General features: G+C 38.6%; 1 protein-coding gene across 1 annotated transcript in view; it reads right to left on the bottom strand.

The window, feature by feature from the left end:
* Positions 1-926: 926 nt before the first annotated feature.
* The window catches only part of LOC133575233 (uncharacterized), a 22,825-nt gene continuing 769 nt past the window's right edge, over positions 927-22,982 (bottom strand). The window contains exon 2 of the mRNA XM_061927818.2: positions 927-2,762. Within this exon, the coding sequence (XP_061783802.1) occupies positions 1,468-2,762 (1,295 nt within the window). The 3' untranslated portion in view covers positions 927-1,467. The remainder of the gene's footprint in view (positions 2,763-22,982) is intronic.

The following is a 22,982-nucleotide window of genomic DNA, read 5'->3' as shown; positions in this document are numbered from 1 at the left end:
TAAAGCAGTTCGTCTGCCGTAAACAGCAATGTTGTGACACTCTTAAACAGGACAATACTGCCATCTAGTGCATTTGATGAAAGCACTTTGTGCGTGCCACAAAGCAATGCATCATCAGTGAAGGGCATTCAGCATGGTTAGAAAAATAGTGACAAATAGAACAAGGATGGACAATTCAACCCTTAACTCAACAATGAGTAGATGAGTGTTATGTGTGTGTATATCTGTAAATAAATGAACACTGAAATTCAAGTATTTCTCTTATTTATATATATATATATATATATATATATATATATATATATATATATATATACATATATGTGTGTGTGGGGAAAAAAAATCACAAGACTACTTCATCTCTACAGGCCTGTTTCATGAGGGGTTCCCTCAATCATCAGGAGATTTTAATGGAAGCATTCACATACCATGGTTTATATAGGGCACAGAGTGGGTGGGTACAGGCTGGCGTAGGGGCGTGGTGATTGGCTCATGTGTTACCTAGGAGGTGTTTCCGTCTGTGGCGGCATGCTGATACAATTTCGCTGCGCTTGTTGAGGGATGACAGGTCTGGACGGTATATAATAAACAGTTTCTCTTTCAAGCATAGGTTGCATCTTTTATTACCACTATTGTAAGGTGTGCTGGATGCAAGAATTTGCCATGTTATTGAATATTCAACATTATTGTCTTTGAGGTCCCAAATGTGTTTGCTGAGTTCTGTGGTATTCCGCAGGTTTTGGTTCCTGAAAGAAGCCTTGTGATTGTTCCATCTGGTTTTGAACTCTCCTTCAGTTAATCCTACATATGTGTCGGATGTGTTAATGTCCTTGCGTGTTACCTTAGATTGGTAGACAACTGATGTTTGTATACATATATATATATACACACATACAGTATATATGTATATATACTACGAACAATGGGAGACTGGGCTTTCTGCTTCGCCGCTTCCAGTCTGTGGAACGCTCTCCCTGACCACCTGAGGGTACCACAGACTGTGGATGCTTTAAAAAAATGCTTAAAAACACTTCTTTTTAAGAAAGCCTTTTTTAAGATATATGCATACTATTTTTAGCTATTTGGCTGTTCTAGTTTTTAATACAAATAACGCTTTTCAAAACAAAAGCAGCACCGTTGTATTGCACATTCGATATATAGATACTTTTTAAAATGTATTTCGTAATTTATGATTGGCTTCATGCGGGCCTGACAGGGACGCTCAAAGGGCCGGATGTGGCCCGCCGGCCGCAGAATGCCCAAGTCTGATATAAAGGAAGTAACCAACAACACACATTGGTTCAATATTATCAGATTTATTGGCAATATTCATTGTTACATCAAAGAAGTAATGTACTAATACATTTCCCAACACATTGTTTTAAGATTGCTATCAAGTGTGCTTTTAAATACTTACGTACAGTTCTGTATTCTTAAAAAAAGGTGCGTTGAACTCCACCATTCAGTTTATTCCCCGCCGCCGTGTGTTCGCATGTGTGCCGTCAAACTCCTCTTCTGAGAATAGCTTTCGCCACAAATCAAACACCGGAAAGGTTTTTCCCCCGTGTGCGTCCGCATGTGTCTATTCAAAGTGGACGTCTGAGAAAATGTATCCCCGCAGATGGCGCAACTGAAAGGTTTTTCCCCCGTGTGCGTCCTCATGTGCGACAGCATGTGCGCCTTTTGAGTAAAGCCTTTGGCGCAAAATGAACAGCTGAAGGGTTTCTCTCCCGTGTGAGTCCTCATGTGGACGGTCAAAATTTTCTTCAGCGAAAAGGCCCTGTCGCAAAACGAGCAGCTAAAGGGTTTCTCCCCCGTGTGCGTCCTCATGTGACCGATCAGGATTTTCTTCAGAGAAAACGATTTGCCGCAGACGGCGCAAACAAAGTGTTTGTCTTCTTTGTGCGTTTCCACGTGCAAATTCAGCGAGAAGCGGTGTGCGAATTTCTCCCCGCAAATCGAACACCGGAAGGGTTTCCTGAGCGCGTGAGTTCTCTTGTGCGCAATCATTTTGGACTTGAGGGAATAGCTTTTGCCGCACACGGAACACGCGAAAGGTTTTTGTCCCGTGTGCGTCGCCACGTGCGCCACCATGTGGATCTTTTGAGAGAAGCGCTTACCGCAAAACGAGCAGCGGAAGGGCTTTTCCCCCGTGTGTGTCCTCATGTGTCGGTTCAACGTGGTCTTGTGGGCAAATCTGTCCCCGCAAACCGAGCAGCTGAAGGCTTTTTCTCCACTGTGTGTCTTTCGGTGTTCGATCAAGATGTCCTTCCGAGCGAAGGTTTTGGCACAAACCGAGCAACCGAAGGGTTTTTCCCCCCGGTGTGTCCGCATGTGTCGAGTCAAAGCGCTCCTGAAAGAAAGGGTTTCGCCGCAAATTGAGCAGATGAAACGTTCTTTACCCGCCTCCATATTAGCGCATCCGGCTTGTTTGTGGTCAGTGCGAGTGCTCGTGTCCCCCACAAAGTCTGGATGGCTCCTCAGAGGTTCCTTAACTCTGCCTTCAGCGTCGCTATCTGACAGTGGAGCGAAGAGGTCGTCCGCTTGTGGTTTGTCTTCGTCGTCTTCGATCTTCACGGAGACTACGGTCAACGGCAACTTGGCAAATTCCTCCTCCTCCGGCTCTCCCTCGTGAGTGATCCACAGTTCCTCCTCCTCCTCTTTAACGCGGGGGGGCTGTGGATCCTCCTGCTTGGAAGTGGAGTTCCACACCTGCGGCCGAGGCGGACGTTCTTCTTGACGACCGATTAGCTGCGGGACGTCTGCGGGAAACAAAAAAAAAAAACGTTAACCCTTTCCTGTGAAGTGAAGTGAATTATATTTATATAGCGCTTTTCTCTAGTGAAAGCCAATATCTAAGTTACATTTAAAGGGGAACATTATCACAATTTCAGAATGGTTAAAACCATTAAAAATCAGTTCCCAGTGGCTTATTATATTTTTCGAAGTTTTTTTCAAAATTTTACCCATCCATCCATCTTCTTCCGCTTATCCGAGGTCGGGTCGCGGGGGCAGCAGCCTAAGCAGGGAAGCCCAGACTTCCCTCTCCCCAGCCACTTCGTCCAGCTCCTCCCGGGGGATCCCGAGGCGTTCCACGGCCAGCCGGGAGACATGGTCTTCCTAACGTGTCCTGGGTCCTACCGGTCGGACGTGCCCTAAACACCTCCCGAGGGAGGCGATCGGGTGGCATCCTGACCAGATGCCCGAACCACCTCATCTGGCTCCTCTCCATGTGGAGGAGCAGCGGCTTTACTTTGAGCTCCCCCCGAATGACAGAGCTTCTCACCCTATCTCTAAGGGAGAGCCCCGCCACCCGACGGAAGGAAACTCATTTCGGCCGCTTGTACCCGTGATCTTGTCCTTTCGGTCATACCCCAAAGCTCATGACCATAGGTGAGGATGGGAACGTAGATCGACCGGTAAATTGAGAGCTTTGCCTTCCGGCTCAGCTCCTTCTTCACCACAACGGATCGATACAGCGTCCGCATTACTGAAGACGCCGCACCGATCTCACCATCCACTCTTCCCTCACTCGTGAACAAGACTCCGAGGTACTTGAACTCCTCCACTTGGGGCAGGGTCTCCTCCCCAACCCGGAGATGGCACTCCACCCTTTCCCGGGCGAGAACCATGGACTCGGACTTGGAGGTGCTGATTCTCATCCCAGTCGCTTCACACTCGGCTGCGAACCGATCCAGCGAGAGCTGAAGATCCTGGCCAGGTGAAGCCATCAGGACCACATCATCTGCAAAAAGCAGAGACCTAATCCTGCAGCCACCAAACCGGATCCCCTCAACGCCTTGACTGCGCCTAGAAATTCTGTCCATAAAAGTTATGAACAGAATGGGTGACAAAGGGCAGCCTTGGTGGAGTCCAACCCTCACTGGAAACGTGTCCAACTTACTGCCGGCAATGCGGACCAAGCTCTGGCACTGAGCATACAGGGAGCGAACTGCCACAATCAGACAGTCCGATACCCCATACTCTCTGAGCACTCCCCACAGGACTTCCCGAGGGACACGGTCGAATGCCTTCTCCAAGTCCACAAAACACATGTAGACTGGTTGGGCAAACTCCCATGCACCCTCAAGGACCCTGCCGAGAGTATAGAGCTGGTCCACAGTTCCACGACCAGGACGAAAACCACACTGTTCCTCCTGAATCCGAGGTTCGACTATCCGGCGTAGCCTCCTCTCCAGTACACCTGAATAGACCTTACCGGGAAGGCTGAGGAGTGTGATCCCACGATAGTTAGAACACACCCTCCGGTTCCCCTTCTTAAAGAGAGGAACCACCACCCCGGTCTGCCAATCCAGAGGTACCGCCCCCGATGTCCACGCGATGCTGCAGAGTCTTGTCAACCAAGACAGCCCCACAGCATCCAGAGCCTTAAGGAACTCCGGGCGGATCTCATCCACCCCCGGGGCCTTGCCACCGAGGAGCTTTTTAACTACCTCAGCCCCATAGTGAAAGCCAATATCTAAGTTACATTTAAAGGGGAACATCATCACAATTTCAGAATGGTTAAAACCATTAAAAATCAGTTCCCAGTGTCTTATTATATTTTTCGAAGTTTTTTTCAAAATTTTACCCATCACGCAATATCCCTAAAAAAAAGCTTCAAAGTGCCTGATTTTAACCACCCGTCCATTTTCCTGTGACGTCACATAGTCATACTTGCCAACCCTCCCGGATTTTCCGGGAGACTCCCGAAATTCAGCGCCTCTCCCGAAAACCTCCCGAGACAAATTTTCTCCCGAAAATCTCCCGAAATTCAGGCGGAGCTGGAGGCCACGCCCCCTCCAGCTCCATGCGGACCTGAGTCCGCTTTCCCACGATATAAACACATACCTGCCAATTTTTGAAATCAGAAAAACCTAGTAGCCAGGGTCCAGGGGCCGCAGGCCCCGGTAGGTCCAGGACAAAGTCCTGGTGGGGGGTTCAGGCTTCGCCCCCCGATGCAAAATGATTGATTGCATTCAGACAGGTTAAAATGTTGCTAAAACCATCACTTTTCTATCAGTCACAGTGACTTTTCAAAACAAAAATATTACAGCAAAAATCATATGGGTTGATTGACATGTTTATTCTGTAAGCTAACTTCAATAGTTTGAAATTATTTTGACAGTTAATGCCAGTTATCCTGTCAACCTTTCACAAGACTTCAATTTGTTCATTGAAAGTATAAACACTTTTTACAGTAAACAAATGGTAAAACAGTACTAAACAATTCCATAAAAAAAAAAAAATTGGTGTCATTATTAACTTTCTGTCCAAGCTTGTATAATCTACTGCCTTGTTCAATTGTAAAAAATATTCTGTGCCTAAAATTCACATTTCTATCACAATTATCATACTGTAAACATGGTAAGCTAACTTCATTAAAATTAATAGTCCTGTCAATAGCATGGAATTACAATTCAAATGTAGTTTTTTTGTAAGCCTTTCAAAAGAATTCAAATTATGAAAAATTAATGCAAATTAATTTAAGCCATCAGACACTTGAAAAGTGGCACATCACATCTCTAATGTAATCATTTGAACTTTTCAACAGAAATAGCACTGCAAAAATATTAAGGACATACTTCTGTATTTTGGTAGTTATGCTGTCAACATTTAACAAGATTTCTTCAACTTGGACTTGAAAGCATAAATAGTATAAACACTTTTAACAGTATAACAGTACTAAACAATTCCAATAGATAACATTGGTGTCATTACCTTTTTGTGGCTAAAATCCGAAAAACGTTGAAAGTTTTCCACTTGTATCGCTAGCAACGGCATTAGACTTGTGTTTTTTTGTCCCAACGTGGTCTTTTACATCGCTAATTCCTCCGTGTCCGATCGAAAAATCTTGTCTGCACAAGGTGCAATTCGCGTAGTTTTCACCCTTTTTGGAACGGATAATTATTCCCGGATAGGCTTTTGAATATTCTTCACGGAATGACTGCCGTTTTCTTTTCGGTTTAAGACTCGTTTGCGATTTTTCTCCGGCTGATTCCATGATCGTTCGCTCGTTTGGAAACAATGGCAACTGGTGCCTCGTGCTTGGCAGCGGTGCTATAAATAGCCTCGCGCATGGCATTCGGAATGGCTCGATAGGAAGTTACGGGAAGCAGTGTCGATTGTCATTGTTGTTACGCGATTTCGTGAATAAAACTTTTTTTTAAATATTTTTTTTTAATTAATGAAAAACCGTATTTTTTATCACTGCAACCGTAACCCGGAATAGGTTGATGAAAACCGTACTAATTACGGGGAAACCGGAGTAGTTGGCAGGTATGTAAACAGTGTCCCTGCCCAATCACATTATAAGTGTAGAATGATGGAGGGCGAGTTCTTGGTTTCTTATGTGGGTTTATTGTTAGGCAGTTTCATTAACGTCCTCCCAGCGCGGCAACAACACACAACAGCAGCAGTCACGTTTTTTGCCTACCGTAAAGCAGTTCGTCTGCCGTAAACAGCAATGTTGTGACACTCTTAAACAGGACAATACTGCCATCTATAACATCAATAACATATACGGCTTTTAGAGAGTGCAGTGCACAACTGCGCACACAACAAGGAGACGAAGCAGAAGAACGAGGAAGATACAGCCATGGCGACGCCGACGACGAGTAAGATGAAGAAATACGCTTTGTTGCACCTTTCCTGCTTGAGTCTGGCGATTAGTTGCAAATCTTGCTTTATTGATTGCTTGCACACAGCCAATCCAACACAAAACAAACTAGTCCCCGCCCGCACTCACGCTACCGCTCCCTCTCTTCTCTCGCCCACACACTCACTGACGTCACTCACCTCACATGCTCACCTATTAAAGGGCCACACACACACATACGCTACTCTCATAACAGCTTGTAAGTTCCAAGCCGCAGCTGCGATTGGACCTGGATAGCCTCCGGGAAGAAGTAGTGGACTACCAAGTGCTTGGCACTGAAGATCTTCCTCAGGAAGCAAAGATTGACCGGTTTTGGGCCATGCTAGGGAGAGATGGAAGATTCCAGTCTCTAATGCATTTGATGAAAGCACTTTTGTGCGTGCCACACATCAATGCATCATCAGAGAGGGTGTTCAGCATGGTTAGAAAAATAGTGACAGAGAATAGAACAAGGATGGACAATTCAACCCTTAACTCAACAATGAGTAGATGAGTGTTATGTGTGTGTATATGTGTAAATAAATGAACACTGAAATTCAAGTATTTCTTTTATTTATATATATATATATATATATATATATATATGTATATAAAATAATATATATATATATATATATATATATATATATATATATATATATATATATATATATATATATATATATATATATATGTAGCTAGAATTCACTGAAAGTCAAGTATTTCTTAGATATATATGAAATACTTGACTTGGTGAATTCTAGCTGTAGATATACTCCTCCCCTCTTAGCCACGCCCCCTAACCACGCCCCCGACCACCCCGACCACGCCCACCCCCCTACCCCCACCTCCCGAAATCGGAGGTCTCAAGGTTGGCAAGTATGCATAGTGAAGCCAACACAAACAAACATGGCGGAAAGAACAGCAAGCTATAGCGACATTAGCTCGGATTCAGACTCGGATTTCAGCGGCTTAAGCGATTCAACAGATTACGCATGTATTGAAACGGATGGTTGTAGTGTGGAGGCAGGTAGCGAAAACCAAATTGACGAAGATACTGAAGCTATTGAGCCATATCGGTTTGAACCGTATGCAAGCGAAAACCGACGAAAACGACACGACAGCCAGCGACACGGGAGAAAGCGAGGACGAATTCGGCGATCGCCTTCTAACCAACGATTGGTATGTGTTTGTTTGGCATTAAAGGAAACTAACAACTATGAACTAGGTTTACAGCATATGAAATACATTTGGCAACAACATGCACTTTGAGAGTGCAGACAGCCCAGTTTTCATCAATTAATATATTCTGTAGACATACCCTCATCCGCGCTCTTTTCCTGAAAGCTGATCTCTCCAGTTTTGGAGTTGATGTCAGCAGGCCAGGGAAGCTAGGGTCGATATTCTTCTCTTGATCATCTTCAGGACGGTGTGAGCCAAGACATCCAGGGGGTTTAGCTCGCTCGTCTGCGGGAACAAACTGCCGCCATTGCTTGCCGTCCTACCGAGGTCCTTTGTCCCTGAATTGCTCACACACTCCGGCAGATTCAATGGGGGTCTGGCGGCAGATTTCTTTGACTTTATGGTTGGAAATGCATCTGCTTTGAGTGTCGCAGGATATCCACACATTCTTGCCATCTCTGTCGTAGCATAGCTTTCGTCGGTAAAGTGTGCGGAACAAACGTCCGATTTCTTGCCACTTTCGCATCTTTGGGCCACTGGTGCAACTTGAATCCGTCCCCGTTCGTGTTGTTACACCCTCCGACAACACACCGACGAGGCATGATGTCTCCAAGGTACGGAAAACAGTCGAAAAAACGGAAAATAACAGAGCTGATTTGACTCGGTGTTTGAGAAAATGGCGGATTGCTTCCCGATGTGACGTCACAATCGCTCCGAGAGCGAATATTAGAAAGGCGTTTAATTCGCCAAAATTCACCCATTTAGAGTTCGGAAATCGATTAAAAAAATATATGGTCTTTTTTCTGCAACATCAAGGTATATATTGACGCTTACATAGGTCTGGTGATAATTTTCCCCTTTAAGTCCGAGAAAATGCGGTACTTTATAAATGAATTATTGTTTCTGTGCGGCCCGGTAGCAAATGCGTCACCGACCGGTACCTACCGGTGGTTGGGGACTGCTGGTCTACATAACTTGTAATGGTGGTTCTTTGGTCAAAATGTTGCATGGATAATGTTTTACACATCATATTCAAGTCGCTTTCTGACTGTCGCTTCCAGATGCGCCGTTTTGTGGGCGGTCTTATTTACGTGGCTCACCTTCGACAGCGTCTTCTCCCCGTCATCTTTGTTGTAGCGGTGTAGCGTGCAAGGACGGGAGTGGAAGAAGTGTCAAAAGATGGAGCTAACTGTTTTAATGACATTCAGACTTTACTTCAATCAACAACGGAGCAGCATCGTCTCATCCGGAAACAACAACACAGGAAATGTGTCCCGTGAAAAACCGTCCCGGCCGGAACTCTCCAATAACTAAAGTTCCTTGGGTGAATAATGTAAAGTCACTATACCGGTATGTTTTAGCGCTTTCATGGCGAGTTTACTGACAGATATAAGTAAGAACTTTACACTACCGTATTTTCCGCACTATTAGCCGCACCTAAAAACCACAAATTTACTCAAAAGCTGACAGTGCGGCTTATAACCCGGTGCGCTTTATATATGGATAAATATTAAGATTCATTTTCATAAAGTTTCGGTCTCGCAACTACGGTAAACAGCCGCCATCTTTTTTCCCCGTAGAAGAGGAAGTGCTTCTTCTTCTACGCAAGCAACCGCCAAGGTAAGCACCCGCCCCCATAGAACAGGAAGCGCTTCTTCTTCTACTGTAAGCAACCACCCGCCCGCGTAGAAGAAGAAGAAGCGCGCGGATATTACGTTTCATTTCCTTTGTGTGTTTACATCTGTAAAGACCACAAAATGGCTCCTACTAAGCGACAGGTTTCCGGTTCATGAAAAGACGCAATCTCTCCATCCGCACACGGACTACTATTTCACAGCAACTGCCTAAAGACTTTCAAGAAAAGCTGGCTACTTTCCGTGCATATTGTAAAAACAAGATAGCTGAAAAAAAGATCCGGCCAGAGAACATTATCAACATGGACGAGGTTCCACTGACTTTTGATATTCCTGTGAACCGCACTGTGGATACAACGGGAGCACGTACGGTGAATATTCGCACCACAGGGAATGAGAAGTCATCCTTCACTGTGGTTCTAGCTTGCCATGCTAATGGCCAGAAACTTCCACCCATGGTGATATTCAAAAGGAAGACCTTGCCAAAAGAGACCTTTCCAGCCGGCGTCATCATAAAAGCTAACTCGAAGGGATGGATGGATGAAGAAAAGATGAGCGAGTGGTTAAGGTAAGTTTACGCGAAGAGGCCGGGTGGCTTTTTTCACGCAGCTCCGTCCATGTTGATATACGACTCCATGCGCGCCCACATCACGCTGGTTTTTAATATATTATTAAAGTTTGACTGACCTATCTGACTGTTTTTTTGACATTCCTTTAGCGCAGTTAGATGCGGCTTACAACACGGGGCGGCTTATAGGTGGACAAAGTTTTGAAATATGCCGTTCATTGAAGGCGCGGCTTATAACCCAGGGCGCCTTATGGTGCGGAAAATACGGTACTTTATATTAGAAATGGCAACAGTGGAGGATGAATGTCACATAACAAGAAGATAGAGGAAAAGAACAAGCTTATCGACTACGGTGTCGGCACGGACTACAAAGGCGGACAAGCGCAACTTTTCAGGATTTATGCAGATCTCAAATACAGATCAGCAGGCACCAGAAGGTAAGAAAAGTACTTTTCTAACCTGATGATGTTATGTGTATTTGGGATCCCCATAAGTCCCGAAAACTTGAAATCAAACCGTGGAGGATTTGCAGAGTTATTTCTTTAAATAATCTTAACTTTCCTCATATTGCCGCCAAACAAGCTGTTTGGAACTAGCTCGGTCCTGTGACCTTTCTTGCCCTATCTCATCAGCCGATATTTTCATATATGGTCAAATTTGACCCAGAGAGCTTATATTTTGAAGTTGCTTATATCTGTCAAGACTATATATGGAAGCGCTGAAAACGACAACATGGAAAACGGGGACGTGACGCAGTTGAAGTGGAGGCACATAAATAAGATCGCCCACAAAACGGCGCATCCTGAAGAGACTGTCAGAAAGCGGCTTGAAGATAGTCCGTAAAACATCATCTATGCAAAATGTTGTGTTATGTAGACCACAAGGAAGTCTTTTACATGTGGGGAAAAAATCATAATACAAAACTAAAAGTGTTGCTTTTATGTTTTTGTTTAGTGTAATATGAACATAAAGTATATTTGGATGTGGAACATATTTGGATTGACATGGTTTCTAATGGAAAAACGTTTTTAGTTCTAGTATCTAACTACGTGGACCCCGACTTAAACAAGTTGAAAAACTTATTGGGGTGTTACCATTTAGTGGTCAATTGTACGGAATATGTACTGTACTGTGCAATCTACTAACAAAAGCTTCAATCAATCAATCAAGTCACTTTTGTAACGCCAATTGAGGTACCACTGTATAAGCAACCGAAAGCACGATTATCGTTATCAGCTAAGTATTAAATACATTGTTTAGATCAGGGGTGCTCACACTTTTTCTGCAGGCGGGCTACTTTTCAATTGAACAAGTCGTGGGGATCTACCTCATTCATATATATCATTTATATTTACTTATTTATGAAACATATGTTTTTGTTAACAAGTTAAAGGTGTTTAATGATAATGCAAGCATGTTTAACACATATAGTTAATACATTAAAGGTGTTTAATGATAATACAAGTATGTTTAATACATATAGTTAATATTGTTAACAAGTTAAAGGTGTTTAAAGATAATGCAAGCATGTTTAACACATGGTTAATATTGTTAATAAGTTAAAGGTGTTTAAAGATAATGCAAACATGTTTAACACATATAGTTACTATTGTTAACAAGTTAAAGATGTTTAGTGATAATGCAAGCATGTTTAACATATAGTTAATATTGTTAATACATTAAAGGTGTTTAATGATAATACAAGAATGTTTAACACATATAGTTAATATTGTTAACAAGTTGAAGGTGTTTAAAGATAATACAAGCATGTTTAACACATATAGTTAATATTGTTAATACATTAAAGGTGTTTAATGATAATACAAGAATGTTTAACACATATAGTTAATATTGTTAACAAGTTGAAGGTGTTTAAAGATAATACAAGCATGTTTAACACATATAGTTAGTATTGTTAATAAGTTAAAAGTGTTTAGAGATAATACAAGCATGTTTAATACATATAGTTAATATTGTTAACAAGTTAAAGGTGTTTAAAGATAATGCAAGCATGTTTAACACATAGTTAATATTGTTAATAAGTTAAAGGTGTTTAAAGATAATGCAAACATGTTTAACACATATAGTTACTATTGTTAACAAGTTAAAGATGTTTAGAGATAATACAAGCATGTTTAACACATATAGTTAATATTGTTAATACATTAAAGGTGTTTAATGATAATACAAGAATGTTTAACACATATAGTTAATATTGTTAACAAGTTAAAGGTGTTTAAAGATAATACAAGCATGTTTAACACTTATAGTTAATATTGGTAATAAGTTAAAGGTGTTTAAAGTAAGGCTGAAACGACGCGTCGACGTAGTCGACGTCATCGGTTACGTAAATACGTCGACGCCATTTTTGTGCGTCGGCGCGTCGCATATTTACGTCACACTACTGTCATGGCGGAGCGCAAAGCAGACGATGCGAGCGAGGGGAAAAAAGCACGCCAAAAGTCGTCAAAAGTGTGGGAGTATTTCAATAAACGGTCTAATAATGTTGTTGTATGCACACTGTGTCGAGCGGAAATGGCCTATCATAGCAGCACAACGGCTATGAACGGACATTTGAAAAGAAAACCCCCGACAGCGTTCTTGCCATCACCATCAACAAGTCAATCGTCCGCGTGCGTATACGTTGTCATTATTACACAAAAACATGAATGTGTCATTTGTATCTGCGTTATAAATTCATAAACTAAAGCACTGTTTGCTCTGAGAGGCGCGTTTGGCGTGCCTGTTCAGTGTTTACAAAGACGCGCTCCTCTTTAACGCTGTGGAGAGGCGGCGGCGGCGAGCGAGCGGCGAGGCGGGGCGCGCCGGGAGCGACGCCGCAAGAGACAGGGGACGACGAGCGAGCGAGGAAGAGGAGCTGAAAAGCGAGGAAAGAAAGAGAAAAGAGTTGGAAGAGAAAAGACTTTGTGTAAAATTAAAAGATTGTAAACCTGGCAAAGCCGTCTGGCGTTCAGTCTGTCGGTCCTGAAAGGACCTCACGGCACAAGACGTGTCACAAACGCTAACGTTAATTAGTTGTGCAAATACCTTTTACAACATTAACAGTTACATATACTATGTACAAACCAACAATTAACTTTCACTTTAATCATACTATCATTGTTGTGTTATTAAGCAAAATAAGCAATACTTTTACTTTTGTTGAAATGTTTACACTGTACACTTTTTTGTATTGGATGTTTAGCTTTATTTTTGCACATTTTAGCAAATAAGCAATACTTTTACTTTTGTTGAAATGTTTACACTTGTTACAGAATATTTCCGTTTTGCACTTTTTTGTATTGGATGTTTATCTTTATTTTTGCACATTTTAAAGCAAAATAAGCAATACTTTTACTTTTTAAATGCTTATACTATTCCAGAATATTAAGATTTGCACTGGATGTTTACTTTTATATTTGCACATTAAAAAGCAAATAAGCTACTTTTAATTTTGTTAAATGTTAAAAGTTTTAAATGTTTACATTGTTACAGAATATTTTGTCATGTTGTTGTCAATGTTGACTGAGTGGCCATACTTTTTTTTTTGGAAATAAAAGCCATGCCTTTTGAAAAAACTGGCCTACATTTATTTTTTCCTCTTCATTTTAAATAAAAAAAATAATCGGTAAAAGGAAAAATAATCTATAGATTAATCGAAAAAATAATCTATAGATTAACCGATTAATCGAAAAAATAATCTATAGATTAATCGATAGAAAAATAATCGTTAGCTGCAGCCCTAGTTTAAAGATAATACAAGCATGTTTAACACATATAGTTAATATTGTTAATAAGTTAAAAGTGTTTAGAGATAATACAAGCATGTTTAACACATATAGATTCCTTTCTTTCATGAAGACAAGAATATAAGTTGGTGTATTACCTGATTCTGATGACTCGTATTGATAGGAATCAGACAGTGGTGATGATAACGTCCGCATTTTCGAATGGAGGAGAAAAAAAGTCCTCCTTTCTGTCCAATACCACATGAAAGTGGTTGGTTTTTGGCATCTTATTTATCCAGCTTCCGTACTCCTTTGTATACACTTTACAAGAAATACATTGTCGGCAAACTCCGTAGCTTGCTAGCTTGTGCACGCCAGCTTTCTGAGACTCTTATTTTCTTAGCGCATGCAGGATGAAGCAGCGCTTTTATTGTGCAACTGTGCAGTCGGTCTTTGGAGTTTTGACGACAGGTACGGCGCGAGTCTGTTGAAATAAAGTGTTTCTCGCCTTCCAGTCGGTAATTTTAATGAGCTGGCAGCAGCCAGCGTCATCTCAGAAGACCCTCGGGTGCCGTGAATGTCAATCAAGTGACGAAAGTGACGTCATAGTGAAGATTTATGATCGCTCATTTTTAGGACTATTTTTTTAATGCCTGGCTGGTGATCGACTGACACACCCTCCGAGATCGACCGGTAGCTCGCGATCGACGTAATGAGCACCCCTGCTTTAGATGTTATGACTAAACCATTTAACATCATCAAATAAAAAGATTCAATACTACATGAACACACAAAAGTATAGAAAATTGGTAAGGAATTGGAACTAATGTGAAGTTCCACAGTTCTTCAAATTAGGTTTAGGTATGCTTGATCATTGCTCCAAATGGTGAAGATGGCTTCACGGAAGGTGGAATTGATGGCCAACAATGCTCTCAGTTACATTTAGATCAGGTGGACATGCAGAACGGTTTAAGGGAGAGACCTAGGATTAAGTCTCCCGGGAACCGTCTACTTTTGTGTCCTGTGATTGACTGGTGATCAGTCTTCAGTGTTCCTGGCTTCTTGCCCAAAATGAGCTTGGATCGACTTCTGCTTGCCTGCAACTGTAATTGACGTGTAAATACAGTCTCTGGGACACACATACACCGACAGGACGAGGAGGAAAACTCAAGAGGATTCTGGCAGACGACTCGCGTCCTTTGTGCTATCAATTTAAGCTCATGAAGTCAGGGAGGCGCTATAGAGCTCCACTGGCCAAAGATCCACCACAAATAGATTCACACTCACAGAAACAGATTATAATACATTTAAATGCACTTTAAGTAGGGATGGGTACCTTTCAATTTCTGGTCCCTGGTAAGCCTACCAATTTTCAGTACTTTTGTGTGTGTTAAAAAAATGTTTTTTAATATAAAATAAAAAATGTTATTGCAACATTTTAAAATGAGCTCATGATGATAACTGCTGTCCAGTTGTTGTACTGTATCTTGTTTTAATATGACATTTCGGAGTCAATTAATCATTAATAAGAAAATTGCAACATTACCTATGCTACAGTTTTTAGATCAACAGCTTTTTATCATTACCAAATACCGTATTTTCCGCACTATTAGCCGCACCTAAAAACCACAAATTTACTCAAAAGCTGACAGTGCGGCTTATAACCCGGTGCGCTTTATATATGGATTAATATTAAGATTCATTTTCATAAAGTTTCGGTCTCGCAACTACGGTAAACAGCCGCCATCTTTTTTCCCGGTAGAAGAGGAAGTGCTTCTTCTTCTACGCAAGCAACCGCCAAGGTAAGCACCCGCCCCCATAGAACAGGAAGCGCTTCTTCTTCTACTGTAAGCAACCACCCGCCCGCGTAGAAGAAGAAGAAGCGCGCGGATATTACGTTTCATTTCCTTTGTGTGTTTACATCTGTAAAGACCACAAAATGGCTCCTACTAAGCGACAGGTTTCCGGTTCATGAAAAGACGCAATCTCTCCATCCGCACACGGACTACAATTTCACAGCAACTGCCTAAAGACTTTCAAGAAAAGCTGGCTACTTTCCGTGCATATTGTAAAAACAAGATAGCTGAAAAAAAGATCCGGCCAGAGAACATTATCAACATGGACGAGGTTCCACTGACTTTTGATATTCCTGTGAACCGCACTGTGGATACAACGGGAGCACGTACGGTTAATATTCGCACCACAGGGAATGAGAAGTCATCCTTCACCGTGGTTCTAGCTTGCCATGCTAATGGCCAGAAACTTCCACCCATGGTGATATTCAAAAGGAAGACCTTGCCAAAAGAGACCTTTCCAGCCGGCGTCATCATAAAAGCTAACTCGAAGGGATGGATGGATGAAGAAAAGATGAGCGAGTGGTTAAGGTAAGTTTACGCGAAGAGGCCGGGTGGCTTTTTTCACGCAGCTCCGTCCATGTTGATATACGACTCCATGCGCGCCCACATCACGCTGGTTTTAATATATTATTAAAGTTTGACTGACCTATCTGACTGTTTTTTTGACATTCCTTTAGCGCAGTTAGATGCGGCTTATAACACGGGGCGGCTTATAGGTGGACAAAGTTTTGAAATATGCCGTTCATTGAAGGCGCGGCTTATAACCCAGGGCGGCTTATGGTGCGGAAAATACGGTAATTGTTATTGTTATTGTTTACCAACTCAGGAAATAACATTCTGTGTTTCTGTCTAATTATAATTGTGATCACTAATAGAATCATTCGACCCTCTTGAAAATTTTAGGTATGAGTATTTTTTACAACTTAGTATTGGATCGATACACAAATACGTAGTCTCGCCCAAACCTGGTAGAGCAGGGGTGCTCATTACGTCGATCGCGAGCTACCGGTCGATCTCGGAGGGTGTGTCAGTCGATCACCAGCCAGGCATTAAAAAAATAGTCCTAAAAATGAGCGATCATAAATCTTCACTATGACGTCACTTTCGTCACTTGATTGACATTCACGGCACCCGAGGGTCTTCTGAGATGACGCTGGCTGCTGCCAGCTCATTAAAATTACCGACTGGAAGGCGAGAAACACTTTATTTCAACAGACTCTGGCGCCGTACCTGTCGTCAAAACTCCAAAGACCGACTGCACAGTTGCGCTAACAAAACGAGTCTCAGAAAGCCGGCGTGCACAAGCTAGCAAGCTACGGAGTTTGCCAACAATGTATTTCTTGTAAAGTGTATACAAAGGAGTGCGGAAGCTGGACAAATAAGATGCCAAAAACCAACCACTTTCATGTGGTATTGGACAGAAAGGAGGACTTTTTTTCTCCTCCATTCGAAAATGCGGACGTTTTTAGCACCACTGTCTGATTCCAATCAATGCAAGTCATCAGAATCAGGTAATACACCAACTTATATTCTTGTCTTCATGAAAGAAAGGAATCTATATGTATTAAACATGCTTGTATTATCTTTAAACACTTTTAACTTATTAACAATATTAACTATATGTGTTAAACATGCTTGTATTATCTTTAAACACCTTAACTTGTTAACAATATTAACTATATGTGTTAAACATGCTTGTATTATCATTAAACACCTTTAACTTGTTAACAATATTAACTATATGTGTTAAACATGATTGTATTATCTTTAAACACCTTTAACTTATTAATAATATTAACTATATGTATTAAACATGCTTGTATTATCATTAAACACCTTTAACTTGTTAACAATATTAATTATATGTATTAAACATGCTTGCATTATCTTTAAACACCTTTAACTTGTTAACAATATTAACTATATGTATTAAACATACTTGTATTATCATTAAACACCTTTAATTTATTAACAATATTAACTATATGTATTAAACATGCTTGTATTATCATTAAACACCTTTAATTTATTAACAATATTAACTATATGTATTAAACATGCTTGCATTATCTTTAAACACCTTTAACTTGTTAACAATATTAACTATATGTATTAAACATACTTGTATTATCATTAAACACCTTTAATTTATTAACAATATTAACTATATGTATTAAACATGCTTGCATTATCTTTAAACACCTTTAACTTGTTAACAATATTAACTATATGTATTAAACATGCTTGTATTATCATTAAACACCTTTAACTTGTTAACAATATTAATTACCGGTATATGTATTAAACATGCTTGCATTATCTTTAAACACCTTTAACTTGTTAACAATATTAACTATATGTATTAAACATACTTGTATTATCATTAAACACCTTTAATTTATTAACAATATTAACAATATGTATTAAACATTCTTGTATTATCATTAAACACCTTTAATTTATTAACAATATTAACTATGTGTGTTAAACATGCTTGTATTATCATTAAACACCTTTAACTTGTTAACAAAAACATATATTTCATAAATAAGTAAATATAAATTATATATATATGAATGAGGTAGATCGCAAAGACTTGATCAATTGAAAAGTAGCTCGCCTGCAGAAAAAGTGTGAGCACCCCTGTGGTAGAGTATCCAAACAACAGAAGAACAAGTTATTTTTACATTTTAACAGAAGTGTAGATTAAACCGTTTTACAACAGACAGTAACCAACTATGAACAGTAAATTAGCAAGTGAATGAATTATAGTTTTGATTAAATAATACAACGGAAATTACACAATATTATGGTATACGTCAGCAGCCAAATTTGAAACCTGTTTGAAATGGCTCTATTATCATTTATATACCAAATAATATATTGTGATACACACTATATACTCTCTGAGCACTCCCCACAGGACTTCCCGAGGGACACGGTCGAATGCCTTCTCCAAGTCCACAAAGCACATGTAGACTGGTTGGGCAAACTCCCATGCACCCTCAAGGACCCTGCCCAGAGTATAGAGCTGGTCCACAGTTCCACGACCAGGACCAAAACCACACTGTTCCTCCTGAATCCGAGGTTCGACTATCCGGCGTAGCCTCCTCTCCAGTACACCTGAATAGACCTTACCGGGAAGGCTGACACGTATTTATTTATTGGAGAAAAAACAGTAGAATACAAATGTGTCATTTTTAGCAATTGTTATAAAACGAGTTTGTGCAAAACATATTAAAAGAGAGATACATAAACATAGGTAGTAAAAATATGATAGGTAGTAAAAATAGGTAGTAAACATAGGTAGTAAAAATAGTTAGAAAACATAGGTAGTAAATATAGGTAGTAAACATAGGTAGTAAATATAGGTAGTAAAAATAGGTAGTAAATATAGTTAGTAAACATAGGTAGTAAACATAGATAGGAAACATAGATAGTAAAAATAGGTAGTCAACATAGGTAGTAAACATAGGTAGTAAAAATAGGTAGTAAACATAGTTAGTAAATATAGGTAGTAAAAATAGGTAGTAAATATAGTTAATAAACATATGTAGTAAAAATGTGTAGTAAACGTAGGTAGTAAATATAGGTAGTAAAAATAGGTAGTAAATATAGGTAGTAAACATAGATAGTAAAAATTGGTAGTAAACATAGGTAGTAAATATGGGTAGTAAAAATAGGTAGTAAATATAGTTAGTAAACATAGGTAGTCAACATAGGGAGTCAACATAGGTAGTAAACATAGGTAGTAAAAATAGGTAGTAAACATAGTTATTAAATATAGGTAGTAAACATAGATAGTAAACATAGGTAGTAAATATAGTTAGTAAACATAGGTAGTAAAAATAGGTAGTAAACATAGGTAGTAAAAATAGTTAGTAAACATAGTTAGTAAACATAGGTAGTAAAAATAGGTAGTCAAAATAGGTAGTAAACATAGGTAGTAAACATAGGTAGTAAAAAATAGTTAGTACACATAGGTAGTAAATATAGATAGTAAACCTACATAGTAAATATAGGTAGTAAATATAGGTAGTAAACATAGGTAGTAAACATAGGTAGTAAATATAGGTAGTGAACATAGATAGTAAACATAGGTAGTAAATATAGGTAGTAAAAATAGGTAGTAAATATAGTTAGTAAACATAGGTAGTAAACATAGATAGGAAACATAGATAGTAAAAATAGGTAGTCAACATAGGTAGTAAAAATAGGTAGTAAATATAGTTAGTAAACATAGGTAGTAAAAATTGGTAGTACAAATAGGTACTAAATATAGTTAGTAAACATAGGTAGTCAACATAGGTAGTAAACATAGGTAGTAAACATAGGTAGTAAATATAGGTAGTAAACATAGATAGTAAACATAGGTAGTAAATATAGGTAGTAAAAATAGGTAGTAAATATAGCTAGTAAACATAGGTAGTAAAAATAGGTAGTAAACATAGGTAGCAAAAATAGTTAGTAAACATAGTTAGTAAACATAGGTAGTAAACATAGGTAGTAAATATAGGTAGTCAAAATAGGTAGTCAAAATAGGTAGTAAACATAGGTAGTAAACATAGGTAGTAAAAAATAGTTAGTACACATAGGTAGTAAATATAGATAGTAAACCTACATAGTAAATATAGGTAGTAAATATAGGTAGTAAACATAGGTAGTAAACATAGGTAGTAAATATAGGTAGTAAACATAGATAGTAAACATAGTTAGTAAACATAGGTAGTCAAAATAGGTAGTAAACATAGGTAATAAACATAGTTAGTAAACATAGGTAGTCAAAATAGGTAGTAAACATAGGTAGTAAACATAGGTAGTAAACATAGATAGTAAACATAGATAGTAAATATAGGTAGTAAAAATAGGTAGTAAATATAGTTAGTAAACATAGGTAGTAAAAATAGGTAGTAAACATAGTAAACATAGGTAGTCAAAATAGATAGTAAACATATGTAGTCAAAATAGGTAGTAAACATAGGTAGTAAACATAGGTAGTAAAAAATAGTTAGTACACATAGGTAGTAAATATAGATAGTAAACATAAGTAGTAAAAATAGGTAGTAAACATAGGTAGTAAACATAGGTAGTAAATATAGGTAGTAAACATAGTTAGTAAACATAGGTAGTCAAAATAAGTAGTAAACATAGGTAGTAAACATAGTTAGTAAACATAGGTCGTCAAAATAGGTAGTAAACATAGGTAGTCAAAATAGGTAGTAAACATAGGTAGTAAACATAGGTACTAAACATAGTTAGTGAACATAGATAGTAAACATAGGTAGTCAAAATAGGTAGTAAACATAGGTAGTAAACATAGGTAGTAAACATAGGTAGTAAATATAGGTAGTAAACATAGATAGTAAACATAGTTAGTAAACATAGGTAGTCAAAATAGGTAGTAAACATAGGTAGTAAACATAGGTAGTAAATATAGGTAGTCAAAATAGGTAGTAAACATAGTTAGTAAATATAGGTAGTAAAAATAGGTAGTAAATATAGTTAATAAACATATGTAGTAAAAATGTGTAGTAAACGTAGGTAGTAAATATAGGTAGTAAAAATAGGTAGTAAATATAGGTAGTAAACATAGATAGTAAAAATTGGTAGTAAACATAGGTAGTAAATATGGGTAGTAAAAATAGGTAGTAAATATAGTTAGTAAACATAGGTAGTCAACATAGGGAGTCAACATAGGTAGTAAACATAGGTAGTAAAAATAGGTAGTAAACATAGTTATTAAATATAGGTAGTAAACATAGATAGTAAACATAGGTAGTAAATATAGTTAGTAAACATAGGTAGTAAAAATAGGTAGTAAACATAGGTAGTAAAAATAGTTAGTAAACATAGTTAGTAAACATAGGTAGTAAAAATAGGTAGTCAAAATAGGTAGTAAACATAGGTAGTAAACATAGGTAGTAAAAAATAGTTAGTACACATAGGTAGTAAATATAGATAGTAAACCTACATAGTAAATATAGGTAGTAAATATAGGTAGTAAACATAGGTAGTAAACATAGGTAGTAAATATAGGTAGTGAACATAGATAGTAAACATAGGTAGTAAATATAGGTAGTAAAAATAGGTAGTAAATATAGTTAGTAAACATAGGTAGTAAACATAGATAGGAAACATAGATAGTAAAAATAGGTAGTCAACATAGGTAGTAAAAATAGGTAGTAAATATAGTTAGTAAACATAGGTAGTAAAAATTGGTAGTACAAATAGGTACTAAATATAGTTAGTAAACATAGGTAGTCAACATGGGACGGCGTGGCGCAGTGGGAGAGTGGCCGTGCGCAACCTGAGGGTCCCTGGTTCAATCCCCACCTAGTACCAACCTCGTCATGTCCGTTGTGTCCTGAGCAAGACACTTCACCCTTGCTCCTGATGGGTGCTGGTTAGCGCCTTGCATGGCAGCTCTCTCCATCAGTGTGAATGTGTGTGTGAATGGGTAAATGTGGAAGTAGTGTCAAAGCGCTTTGAGTACCTTGAAGGTAGAAAAGCGCTATACAAGTACAACCCATTTAACATAGGTAGTAAACATAGGTAGTAAACATAGGTAGTAAATATAGGTAGTAAACATAGATAGTAAACATAGGTAGTAAATATAGGTAGTAAAAATAGGTAGTAAATATAGCTAGTAAACATAGGTAGTAAAAATAGGTAGTAAACATAGGTAGCAAAAATAGTTAGTAAACATAGTTAGTAAACATAGGTAGTAAACATAGGTAGTAAATATAGGTAGTCAAAATAGGTAGTCAAAATAGGTAGTAAACATAGGTAGTAAACATAGGTAGTAAAAAATAGTTAGTACACATAGGTAGTAAATATAGATAGTAAACCTACATAGTAAATATAGGTAGTAAATATAGGTAGTAAACATAGGTAGTAAACATAGGTAGTAAATATAGGTAGTAAACATAGATAGTAAACATAGTTAGTAAACATAGGTAGTCAAAATAGGTAGTAAACATAGGTAATAAACATAGTTAGTAAACATAGGTAGTCAAAATAGGTAGTAAACATAGGTAGTAAACATAGATAGTAAACATAGATAGTAAATATAGGTAGTAAAAATAGGTAGTAAATATAGTTAGTAAACATAGGTAGTAAAAATAGGTAGTAAACATAGTAAACATAGGTAGTCAAAATAGATAGTAAACATATGTAGTCAAAATAGGTAGTAAACATAGGTAGTAAACATAGGTAGTAAAAAATAGTTAGTACACATAGGTAGTAAATATAGATAGTAAACATAAGTAGTAAAAATAGGTAGTAAACATAGGTAGTAAACATAGGTAGTAAATATAGGTAGTAAACATAGTTAGTAAACATAGGTAGTCAAAATAAGTAGTAAACATAGGTAGTAAA

Source organism: Nerophis lumbriciformis, linkage group LG03, assembly GCF_033978685.3.
Source record: "Nerophis lumbriciformis linkage group LG03, RoL_Nlum_v2.1, whole genome shotgun sequence".
Taxonomy (NCBI): domain Eukaryota; kingdom Metazoa; phylum Chordata; class Actinopteri; order Syngnathiformes; family Syngnathidae; genus Nerophis; species Nerophis lumbriciformis.
The sequence above is the reverse complement of the archived record's forward strand: the minus strand, read 5'-3'. Positions and strand labels throughout refer to the sequence as shown.